Here is a 10,965-nt window from a genome sequence, read left to right as displayed (position 1 = left end):
TCCAATCTACAGCTCTCATTGGCTGACGCTGAGCTGAGGGGCGGTCCCAATAGGGGACAGACCGGACCAGCTCCGCAGAAAGATGGGGGAGGGTACTTTGGAGTCACGTGCTCATCCCTTTTCCTCCCCACCCCTCCACCCTAACCCCGCCGAGGCGGTTCGCGGGCGTTTTTCAGGAACTTTCTGTTCCGACTGCAGAACCCGACACTCCCAAGATGGAGGCACCTTGCGCCGCCATTAAGCGCTAACCTTCAGAACTATTCCCTTTAAGGCTTCACAGTCCTATCCAAGATGGCCGTCTCTGTTCCGGCCCCGCCACTTGCCACTCGCAACATGGCGGCCACGAACCGCCGTTCAGGGAGCGCAGCGTGATACCGGAAGTGATGCTTCCACACATTTCCGCTTTCTTTCTGCAGGAGGAACAGTTGGCTGCGGGGTCGGGGGGCGCGGTGGATATTGACCTTTGCCCCAGTCTCGTGTAGGTGGTGAACTAGTGGGCGGGAGGGCACCCCAATATCCTCTTGGGGGCAGTCGAAGGCGGGAATTGGATAGCTAACCACCCCCTACTCATGGGGAGCGGAGGTTTTGAGATCTCCCCACCGTTGATGTGGGCCAAGTGAGATTCCCCTCCACTGGGCAGGATTGGGGAGACCCCCCCCGACCCCAGTATGGGAAGCAAAGTGAGCCCTCATTGCCCGGAAGCGATGGAGGAATCCAGTTGGCTGGAGGGAGAGGTGCCTTCCTTCGGCTGGAAGTAGCCCTCTCCCACTGACCTGCCACCCCTTTCTTGCTGCAGCGCGAGGGCACAGCGCATTTTCCAGCAGCCTCCTTCCTCTGACAGAACCCGTTTCCGGCTTCCGAGGCTCCAGCGAGATGTTACTAGTGCTGCTGCTGCTGCCCATGTGTTGGGCCGTGGAGGTCAAGCGACCCCGGGGCGTCTCCCTCACCAGTGAGTCGGCCACTGGAGGTGGTCAGAGGTGGGGGTGGGGTGTGGGAGGCTCCTGGAAGAGGCACTTAACAGCCTTCGGTCTCAGTGTTCTGGTCTCTGGGCAGGGAAGGTGGCAATGCTCAACTGGTGGGTGGGGGGAGAGGAGCCGTTGGGTGGAAAGGGCCTCTTCCTGCCCTGGGCTGAGCCCCTTGCCCCCCTCCCCAGACCATCACTTCTACGACGAGTCCAAGCCTTTCACTTGCCTGGATGGTTCTGCCAGTGTCCCTTTTGATCAGGTCAATGACGACTACTGTGACTGCAAAGATGGCTCAGATGAACCAGGTGAGCTCTTTCTTCATTCGTTCATTCATCATGCATTTATTGAGCAGCTGGTGGGTGCCAGGTCCTGTGCTGTGAGCAAAACAGACCCAGTCCTGTCCTCAGAGAGCTCGCTGTTGAGTGGGGGGAAGCGGGCACAGAAGCGAGTGGTCAGTGGTTTGGTGAGGAGAACGGGAGGTGCTGTGGGAGCCCGGAGGGGGAGGGGGAGGGGGTTTGGCAGGGTCCTGTTCTGAGGGCCTCAGGGAGGAGAGGCAGGAGGGAGCACTGAAGAGTTTTGTTTCAGGCCCCGAGCATGCAGGTGTCTTTCCTTCTCTTACTTGGGATCAGTTACTCTCACATTCCTTGTTCCTTCTGTGTATGCAGTGGGTGTGACACGCTGGATTCTGAGCACACTCCACAAACCCTCCCTCCCTTCGTCTCCCCAGGCACAGCCGCCTGTCCCAACGGCAGCTTCCACTGCACCAACACTGGCTACAAGCCCCTGTACATCTCCTCCAGATGGGTCAACGATGGAGTTTGTGGTGAATGAGATCTCCCTGGGGTTGGGAACAGCGTGCTGGGTGGAGGGAGGGAAGAGGCGCTGCCGGGTCCGATGGTGCCCACACCTCTTCCCTCAGACTGCTGCGACGGGACGGACGAATACAACAGCGGGATCATCTGTGAGAACACCTGCAAGTACGTAGGTGACAGCCCCCCATCCCCCCCCCACCCCTCCAGACCTTGCCTTGCCCCACTGGGTGAATCAGGTTCCCTGTCTTTTCTGTTTTTGTGTACTGAGTGCTCACCCCGTGCCAGATGCCTTGTGAATGCTCCATCAGCAATTTCCTCTCTGGCCTGGAAGCAGGTGCAGTTTGCCTAAGAACAGATGAGGAAGCTCAAGGTTAGAAAGGAGAATGACTTCCTCAGGGTCACATAGCTAGGAGATAGCAGAGCCGAGACTTGAACCCAGGTCGGTCTAACTTGAGATTGCATGCTTTTAACTGCTGTGCTTTGCAGCAGGACCTGAAAACTGAAATGCCCACAGGTAGGTAATCTAAACAGCATAGCAGGCTGAGTATAAGGCAGTAGGGAGTGGTGGGCTTGTGCCATCTAAAGGCACAGCTGCCCTCCACTCCTGTGAGTTGAGGGCAGGTGGCAGGGCTGGATTTGTTTTTCAAAGAAGCTGAGAGTCCCAATACTTCTGCAAACTCTTTTGATGGAAGATCTTTGAAACAGAGAGTGGATTAAGCAGAACAGTGCTTACCGGCCAGATTTTGCCCTTTGTGTCTGGGGGTCTGTGACTTCTGTGCTTTTCTCTCCTCCCTCTCTTGGGAGCCACCTTCCAGCCCCACATCCCAGCACCCCCCAGTCCCTCCCCTGACCCTGAGGGTGGATGAACCCTGCCCATTGTCCTTCCCCACAAGGACAGGGATGAGGGACTCTGAGGCCAAGAGAGCCTGGGGAGGTGGGGAGAGGAGGGTTTGTTCTCCTGTCTTTGCCCACATAGGGGGTGTGAAGGCATGGGTGTTGAACCCTTTTGGAAGGAGCAGACCTGGTGGATGCTAAGTGCCCCCGACCCCATCGTGCCTATGTGTCCCCTCCCCCCAGAGAGAAGGGCCGTAAGGAGAGAGAGACTCTACAGCAGATGGCGGAGGTGACCCGCGAGGGGTTCCGCCTGAAAAAGATCCTAATTGAGGACTGGAAGAGGGCCCGAGAGGAGAAGCAGGTGAGGGGCCCGGTGGGGCTGACCCAGGACAACCTGGAGGTATAGGCTGAGGAGGCCGACTGGGGTTGATGTCTGCTCCTGACTCGTGGTGTCCTGGGGCCAGTTACTGTCTCTCTGCGCCTTGATTCACTCGTTTGTCCACTTGGCATTTAGTCGTCGCTTAAGCGGGTACCAAGTGGGTGGCAGCCAGTACAGGCATCGACCTGGGCCTTGGGTGCAGACTGAAGTGAGCTCAGAGGATCTCTGCTGCCCCTAGGACAGGAGGGACATGTCTGCATCCCGGTCCCAGGGTTCTCTCATCTGTAAGTTAGGGTTAATGGCTACATGACTTCCCAGTCTGGGCGAGGACTCGAGAGGGGGGTCAGTCAGTCGCAGTCACGTTAGTTCAATAGGGTGGGTGCTGGGGGGGCCAGAAGAGGGTGTACCCCCAGGGGTGTGTCTCTCCCTCCCCTGTCTGCCACCCCCTTGGCTGTTTGATGGGTCAGAGTCCTCAACACTCCTCCTGGGCTCTTGCCCGACCCACTGAGTAAGGGCTCCAGCTCTGTTTCTCTGCCCTGGGCAGCTTCCAGGTTTTTCTCTCCTACCCCCATGGCCTGGCTAGAGAGGTACCTCCCGAATTTATGGGGCAGTGAATTCAGAGCCAGTGTGGTACTTCCCGAGTTTAGAGGATGCTGGGCGAGCCACACGGTGAGGTTGGCTCCAGGTGATCTTTGCCCTCCTGGGCAGGTGGGAGGATCCTGGCAGCAGACCAGGCTGAGGTCTTGGGAGGAAAGTGATCCCGTGTGGGCTTGGGCTAAGACCCTACAGCTTGGGACCCCCATCCCTAGGCTGGAGTCCACCCAGCACACACATTAGTTTTTGAAATAGCCACAGAAGCCCAGGATGCACTGGGCTTGTGCATCATGGCTAGAAGCAAACGTAGAACTAGATGTGGAACTGCCTCAAGAGTGCATCAACTAGTGGGAGGGACACACAGACAAAGTGATAGCCAGGGCTGAGGGGAGAAGGGATGTTCGGGGCTGTAAGGCATAGAGAAGACTCTTGCCCGGTCCCTCTGTTCCCCGAACCTGTCTTGGGGGTAGGAAGTAGGGAAGACTTCCTGGAGGAGGAGGCTTCCATCTAAACTGAAATCTGTTGGGTAATTTGGAGTTAGCCAGGCAGAGTGTTCCAGACAGAAGGAAAGCATGTGTGAAGAACTGGAGGCAGAGAGTGGGGCTCTGAATGTTGTCAGGGCAGTTGGATCTTAGAGTTTAAGATAGCAGTGGGGTGGATGGGGTTGGAGAGGTGGGCAGGGGCCTGGTCATGCAGGGCCTCGGGGGCTACATTGACGTCTTTGGGTTTCTCTCCAGTGGGCTGCAGGGAACCACAGCAAGGGGGAGACCCAGAGAGGGGTGTTTATTTTGAAAAGATCCTGTGGCCACCCTGTGAAATAGAGGCAGGGAGATGGCAGTCTGTGAGGAAGAGGGTGGAACAGGAAGAGAGCTGGCCCCTGTCTTCTGCCTACCCAGAAAAAGCTCACTGAGCTGCAGGCTGGAAAGAAGTCACTGGAGGACCAGGTGGAGTTGCTGCGGACACTGAAGGAAGAAGCTGAGAAGCCAGAGAAGGAGGCCAAGGACCAGCACCGGAAGCTGTGGGAAGGTACATCACTACGTCCCAGGGTGGCCGTGACTTGCCCTTGCCTCCTGGCTGGGAAGAGTCTGGGCCCAGGAGCCTCTTGCTTGTTATCTCTCGTCTGTGGTTTTGCTGATTTTCTAAATCATGGCACTTTATAGTTCCCTGCGTGCCCAGTTATCTTTGACTGTGTGTTGGTCACTGTGTTTAAAAGTCATTAATAGGAGTAACTTGCAGTCTAGGATGAGAGGTCCCTCTCTAGAGAGGAGGGGCTTTTCTTTCTGCCAACTCTGAGCACTACCATTCAGGGATCCCTTGAATCCAAATTCAAGGCTGGAGATTCTTCCAGCCTCACAGGCAGTGTGAACCGAGGTCTAAGCATAGGCTGGGTAATTTCTGGCCCAGCTTATCCCTGAGGGGAGCCCCGTGGGGTCACAGTTATGCTGGGGGTGGGGGGGCGGCGGTTCACCTTGGACTTTGATTTTCATTTCTCTTCCCTCACAAGTTATCAAAATGGACATCCACATTTGCCAGGATTGGCAAAATCCCTTAGGGTGAAAGCGGCTTCCATATTCTCTTACCTTCTTGATTTCCTCTTGGTCCTGGAAACTCCTACTGTCTTGGTTGGTTTTAAGATGATTTTCTTAGGCTTTGTCTAGCATTTCGTTGCTGTTGGTAGATTGTGTTGCCATTATGGGAAATCTGAAGCCTTGGCATTTGTTCTCAGTCTGCTCTGTGCAGGGGCGCATGGTGGAAGGAGGATAGAAGGGAGAGGGGGGACAGAAACCCATTCCAGGCTAGTTAAAAGACCAAACATTGCTGGGAGGATTTGGGGGTGTGGCTCCAGCTGGTCACCAGGCTGGTGACCAGGAACCGGCAGTCTTCTCTCTGAAGCCACTCTGTGATCTCATCCATCTCTTTGAGCATCTGCTGCGTTCTCCCTTCCTTTCCTATCTCTGTTCTGATTTCTCGTAATCAGTAATTCAGTCATTCATCTAACAAGCATTTGCTGTGTACCTGTCGTGTGCCAGATGCACCTCAGGTGCCAGCAATACAGGATTGAACAAGACAGAGAAAGCCCTCTGGCCACAGAGGGAGGGAGGGAGTGCCGGCAGAGGGAACAGGTGCAAAGGTTCTAAGGCAGCATCTTGTCTAGTTTTTAAGGAGCAGCAAGGCGGCCATGTGGGGGAGTGAGAGGAGACTCTCCCCTTTATTTACATAACATCAGCTGCTTTTGTGATACAGCTACAGAGCGGAGTGGTTGCCAACAGAGACCTTATGGGTTGCCAAACCTAAAATATTTTAGCATCAGGCTCTTTACAGTAAAGTTTTCCAACCCCTGACAAAGACACTGGTATTCTCTCCCACACTAATGATAGCTGGACCAGAGCACCCAGTGCTTGTTTCATAAGGATCGTGTCGCTCCTGCCTCCCTTCCCTATGAACTGCACCCACACGTAGCCCTGTTTCACAGATGAGGAAGCTGAGGCCTTGCCCAGCTAGGTTGATGCCCAAATCTCTCTGATTGCAGACCCTGTCCCCTCACTGGAGGCTTGAGTCATCTGCCTGTTCCGCCTGGCTCAGGGCCCAGCATTGCCCTGGCTTCCTGATGGCCTCCCTCCATCAGGCCAAGCCATTCTTCTGCCCAGCAGTCTTCCCGGCTCCCCAGTGCCTTGGGTGGGACAGCATTTGGGCCACCACTGCCTGGTTACGGTGCCCCCTGCATCGAGGAGTCTAGTACTTTTCCCTGCACTGCACCCTGTACACTCACCACGTTGGTCTGATTGCCTTTCCCCTGGAACTGCTGCCCTTTATTGCTCCCAGGCCTCTGCTCCAGCCATTCCCACTGCAAATACAGAGGTGTCTAGTGGGCTCTAGGCCCAGTGCTCAGCAGTGACACATGAGGCCCCATCCTGCAGCCCTGCTCACCTTGAAATGGGAGCAGCAGATCAGTGAGTCTGTCCCACTGTGCCCCAAGCCCTCAGATGCCGCTGCCTCCACAAAGACTTTCCAGCTTCCTTCCTGAGATCAGCCCTTCTGATCACATGTGACAAAAACCCAACTTGAACCCACTTCATAAAAAGTGGAAGCTTTAGGCCCAGTGGGACCCTAGGCTCCCTGGATGGCAGGAGTCCTCCCTCCACCTCTGGGCTCTGCCTCCTTCTCTGTGGGCTTCCTTCCCAGGCAGGCTCTGCCCTCCTGTGCCAGCACAACCACAGGCAGCACTAGGTTTATTTCCTTCTGGCTCAGCAGCCCCAGCCAGTAGAGAATACCACTTTCCCACAAGTCCCAACACAAATTCTACGGCAAGCTCCTATTGGCTTGTCCCAGGTCATGTGGCTGCCCATGAACCAATCCCTGGAGCCAGGAGGTGCAGCACAGGTTCTGATTGGTCAGGCCTGAGTGTCGGGTGGGTAGTTGCCCACAGGGAGATGGAGAAGGGGTAGTGTAAGCAGGTGGGGTTGTTTGCTGGAAAGGTAAAGCTGAGGGTTGGAATTACCCTCCTTTGCTGGGGTCTTATTGCTTCTACTATTCTCTGCCCTCTGGGGTTTTGGAGTGAGTAGGTGGTGACCAAGTCAGACCTGTCAAGGGCCAGCACAACATGGGGTCACCCAGCTTGGGCTTTTAAGGGTGGTATGAGTTCCAAGGCCAGATCATCGGAGGTGGGGTGTGTGAGTGTGTGTGAGAGACGTGGGATGTGACTGGGGCCTTGAAAGAAGGCTGGGAGTTCCCTGCTCTATTTCTTCCTGGTTTCCACGTGATTTAAAATATCCCATCTGACTTCCATATTCTCTGTTAAAAAGATTTTTGGGGGTAACAATCCTGGAAGTAGTAAAGTAGAAAGGGAGAGAGTTTTCCTCCAGGTTAACCTCTACCAGGAGGCGTGAAACCTTTAGGGCACGAACCCGTGTCCCCTGCATCGGCAGGCGGACTCTCAACCACTGCGCCACCAGGGAAGCCCTTTCCAGACCTTTCTTGTCCATCCCAGGCAGAGATGCAATTCTTCAGAGGGTAGTAACTCTGGGTGTCGACCCCAGAGCCGCACTTCAGGTGCCCAGTGGCCACGTGTAGCTGGTGGCTGCCATTTTGGCCAGCAGAGGTAGACCATGTCCATGGACAGCACTGGTCTACATGGTGTATGGGTGTTGTGCTGTCTGTGTGTACCTCATTTCCTTCTGTTTCACTCGGACCCTTCACTTTTTTTTATTGTGGTAAAATCCACAAAATGTACAATTTACCATTTCAGCCAATTTGAAAAGTACAGTTCAGTGGAATCAAGTACATGCACCATGTGCAGCCCTCTCTGCTCTCTAGTTCCAGAGCATTCCCGTCTCCCCAGAAGGGGAATTCCATGTCCATCAAGCAGTCCCTCCCCATCCCCCCGCCCCCCAGCCCCTGGCAACTACTCATCTGCTTTCTGTTTCTATGGGTTTGCCAGTTCTGGACGTTTCGTATCAACAAAACCAGGCAGTGTGTGGCCTTTGTGACCGACTTCTTTCCCCGAACATCGTGTTGTCAAGGGTCATCCACACTGTAGCCTTGTGTCTGGACCCTACTTCCTTTCAACAGTTGTGTCTCTTCCGGTGTATGACCCTGGCAGGATTTATTTGATCCGGGTGCCATTTTTTTCTATCAGGTTCGCAGTGCTGGTTTTCATCATTTGTAAACGCCTGTTGTGTATTAGGGTGTTGGCCCTTTGTGACCGAAGTTGCTGGTGTTTTCTTATCATTCATCTTTGGTGCCAGGTTCCTGGTGTTTTCTTGCTGGGCCATGTGTTAGAAAGTGAATTCAGGGACTTCCCTGGTGGTCCAGTGGTTAAAACTGCGCTTCCACTGTAGGGGGTCGTGGGTTCGATCCCTGGTTGGGGAACTAAGATCCCGCATGCCGCAGAGTGGCCAAAAAAGAAAAGAAAAGAAAAGATAGTGAATTCACTCTTGTCTTCCCTTTGCTTCTGTTTCCACTGTTTTGCACCACGGCGAGCGTCCTTTTACACAAGGCTGGGCGTACTCGTGCCCCATTTCCCTTAGCCCGAGTTCTCAGCGTGGAGTTGCCGACTCAGGTTCAGGGGTAACATGCCAGGGTTTGACCCAGATTCCCAGAGGGTGGTGGGGATGAGCACGGGCTCTGGAGGCAGACGGCCCGGCTTGGGCCCCCGGCTCTGCCCCTCGCCAACTGGGTGACCATGGGTGGGTCCCTTCATCCACCTGAGCCTCAGGCCCTCATCTGTGAGGATGGTGTCGGCGGAGTCTGCTGGGGTCTCGTGGCGTCTCCTGGGACACGGGCCACTTGTCCTGATGCAGAGGGCTGAGCTTCATAATGGAGCTGCCCCTGTGGCTGCTTTCCTGAACCCCACCTGAGCCGGCTAGTGATGAGGCAGACAGGCAGAGGAGGGACCATCAGAGCAGATATGGGGCTAAGGCCCTGTGTCCACTGGCCACTCCCAGTTCCCTTTTTCCGTGCACGTGGCCTCTCCCCTCTCTCCTGGGCCCCCAGGACATCTCCCTCGCCTGGCTGCCCCCCAACCCCAGTCTCCGTCCCCTGACCTTTTTCCTGCTTGGCCTCTTCCTGCGGGGGCCTCCCGGACATGGCAAACCTAGTGCATGGTCCCCCGCCTGCCTCTCACAGCCACCGATCGTTCAGACCATCCGCAGAGCCCCTCAGGATCTCCCCCCAATCTGGCACTTCCTACCTCCTTGGCCCCCTTGCCCCTGCACCGGCCAGCCCTTGTCATCTCCTTGCTCCCACCCCCATAGCGGCCTGACTCAGGGCCCCAGCACCCAGTGGAGGGCTTGGCTATACAGCGGCCCCCCTGGGGCGTTGGGGAGGGCAGATTTTGGGGTGATGGGAGCTGTAGACGGTGCAGAGGATGATGGGCTGGTCCCTCCACAGAGCAGCTGGCTGCCTCCAAGGCCCAGCGAGAGCAGGAGCTGGCGACCAGTGCCTTCCAGGAGCTGGACGATGACATGGACGGGGCGTGAGTGTGTGGCACTGCCTGCCCTGGGCGCCCTCCTCCCATCCCCGCCTTCAGAAATCAGCCAGAGCCCACCTCCTCGCCCTGGGGCCCCCAGGGCCCGAGCTGGTCCCAAGCCCTCTCTAAAGGAGCCTCTGCTTGCTCATGTGTAAGATGGGTCTAGAGCAACCCCGGAGGAGGAGATGAGGGAAACCACCCCCTCAAGGAGCTGGGCCCTCGAGGGGACTAGGGATCCCATTACTTTTCACAAGCCTACTCTGTGGCCTGGGACACTTTGGTGAAAGTCAGAATCCCTCCTGCGCCCCTGAACTTGCTGGCTGACCCCAGGCAAAGGGCTCGGTGGAGGGTGGGCTGTCGGGAATGAGGAGGCTGGGCAGCCCCCTGGTGGGAGGCTTCGGAGGGACCAAGGGGGCAATGGGCAGGGGCAGTCCACACCCTGGTTGGCGATGGTGCGGGTGGAGGGACAGAATGTGGTGCCTGGGCCATTGTGGGTATTGGGGCTTGGCTGCGGGGAGGGCGCCAGGCCAAGGGCAGTTTCGATGGGTTGGGCTCTAAGGGTGGAAGGAAGTGGAAGCTGGGTCTTGGGGGATACAGGGTTGTCAAGGTATCTCCTCCTCCCACCCCTGTGTCCTTCCCTCTCTTGAGCCCCTCAGGGTTGTGGAGCCTCAGGAGGGGGTAGGAGGGTGGGGACTGGGTGGCTGCTTCTCCTGGGGGGTGGGGGCCAGAGGGGTCCGAACCCCAGACTTCATCTTTTCTCAGCTTCCTGCTGCTCTCCCCTCCCTGCCCCAAGGTTCTGAAGCAAGTTCTCGGGGCAGGGGTGCCTGGCAGGGGGAGGCAGGCAGCTGGCCAGCAGCCAGTGGGCTCACCCCTCCATTGGCTTCTGCCTGTGCCCCTGCAGGGTCTCCGTGGCCGAGCTGCAGACCCATCCGGAGCTGGACACAGATGGGGACGGGGCATTATCAGAAGGGGAAGCCCAGGTACCCAACCGGCCCCTTCACTTGGGACTCCTGGAGGGGATTGCCCCAGGGTGACCTCAGGGCCAGGGGGCCCAAGACAGGCTGGCGGTGGGCTACTCCCATGGATGGTTCGCGGCTGGCCCCAGGCCAGGGCCGCTGGGGTGCCCACTGTGGCTGATGCGGCCAGGCCTTGTGAGTGAGCCAGGAGGGCAGCCACCCAGGGCCGCTTCTCCCTGCCCTTTGGGACCTGGTGGGGTCGCGCAGGCGCCCAGGGGTGTCTGATCGGGACGGAGCCAGGTTCCGCATACACGTGCCCCACCTGCTTCGCCTACCCCGCCAAGTGCACGTACCTGATTCACCTTCCTCACCGCTGGGCCTGTAGCTCTTTGTCTTTGCTGGTTTGGTCCCCCGTCCGTTGCTGTCCTGCTGGTCCCCACTGCCCCCCCCACCCCCC

At 57.0% G+C, this 10,965-nt stretch overlaps 1 protein-coding gene across 2 annotated transcripts in view; it reads left to right on the top strand.

Annotated features, from left to right (window-relative positions):
• The first annotated feature begins 371 nt into the window (after positions 1 to 371).
• PRKCSH (PRKCSH beta subunit of glucosidase II) overlaps positions 372 to 10,965 on the top strand; it is a 12,560-nt gene continuing 1,966 nt past the window's right edge. Inside the window, exons 1-9 of one of the 2 annotated variants that reach the window (XM_024745963.1) lie at positions 372 to 478; positions 797 to 949; positions 1,154 to 1,270; positions 1,693 to 1,788; positions 1,885 to 1,942; positions 2,855 to 2,972; positions 4,481 to 4,610; positions 9,474 to 9,558; positions 10,454 to 10,532. In XM_024745963.1, the coding sequence (XP_024601731.1) occupies positions 874 to 949; positions 1,154 to 1,270; positions 1,693 to 1,788; positions 1,885 to 1,942; positions 2,855 to 2,972; positions 4,481 to 4,610; positions 9,474 to 9,558; positions 10,454 to 10,532 (759 nt within the window). In that variant the 5' untranslated portion in view covers positions 372 to 478; positions 797 to 873. The remainder of the gene's footprint in view (positions 479 to 796; positions 950 to 1,153; positions 1,271 to 1,692; positions 1,789 to 1,884; positions 1,943 to 2,854; positions 2,973 to 4,480; positions 4,611 to 9,473; positions 9,559 to 10,453; positions 10,533 to 10,965) is intronic. The other variant, XM_024745964.1, reaches the window with a different exon arrangement.

This window comes from Neophocaena asiaeorientalis, unplaced genomic scaffold (genome assembly GCF_003031525.2).
Source record: "Neophocaena asiaeorientalis asiaeorientalis breed wild unplaced genomic scaffold, Neophocaena_asiaeorientalis_V1.1 scaffold357, whole genome shotgun sequence".
NCBI classification, from domain to species: domain Eukaryota; kingdom Metazoa; phylum Chordata; class Mammalia; order Artiodactyla; family Phocoenidae; genus Neophocaena; species Neophocaena asiaeorientalis.
This window is presented reverse-complemented; position numbering and strand designations above follow the sequence as displayed.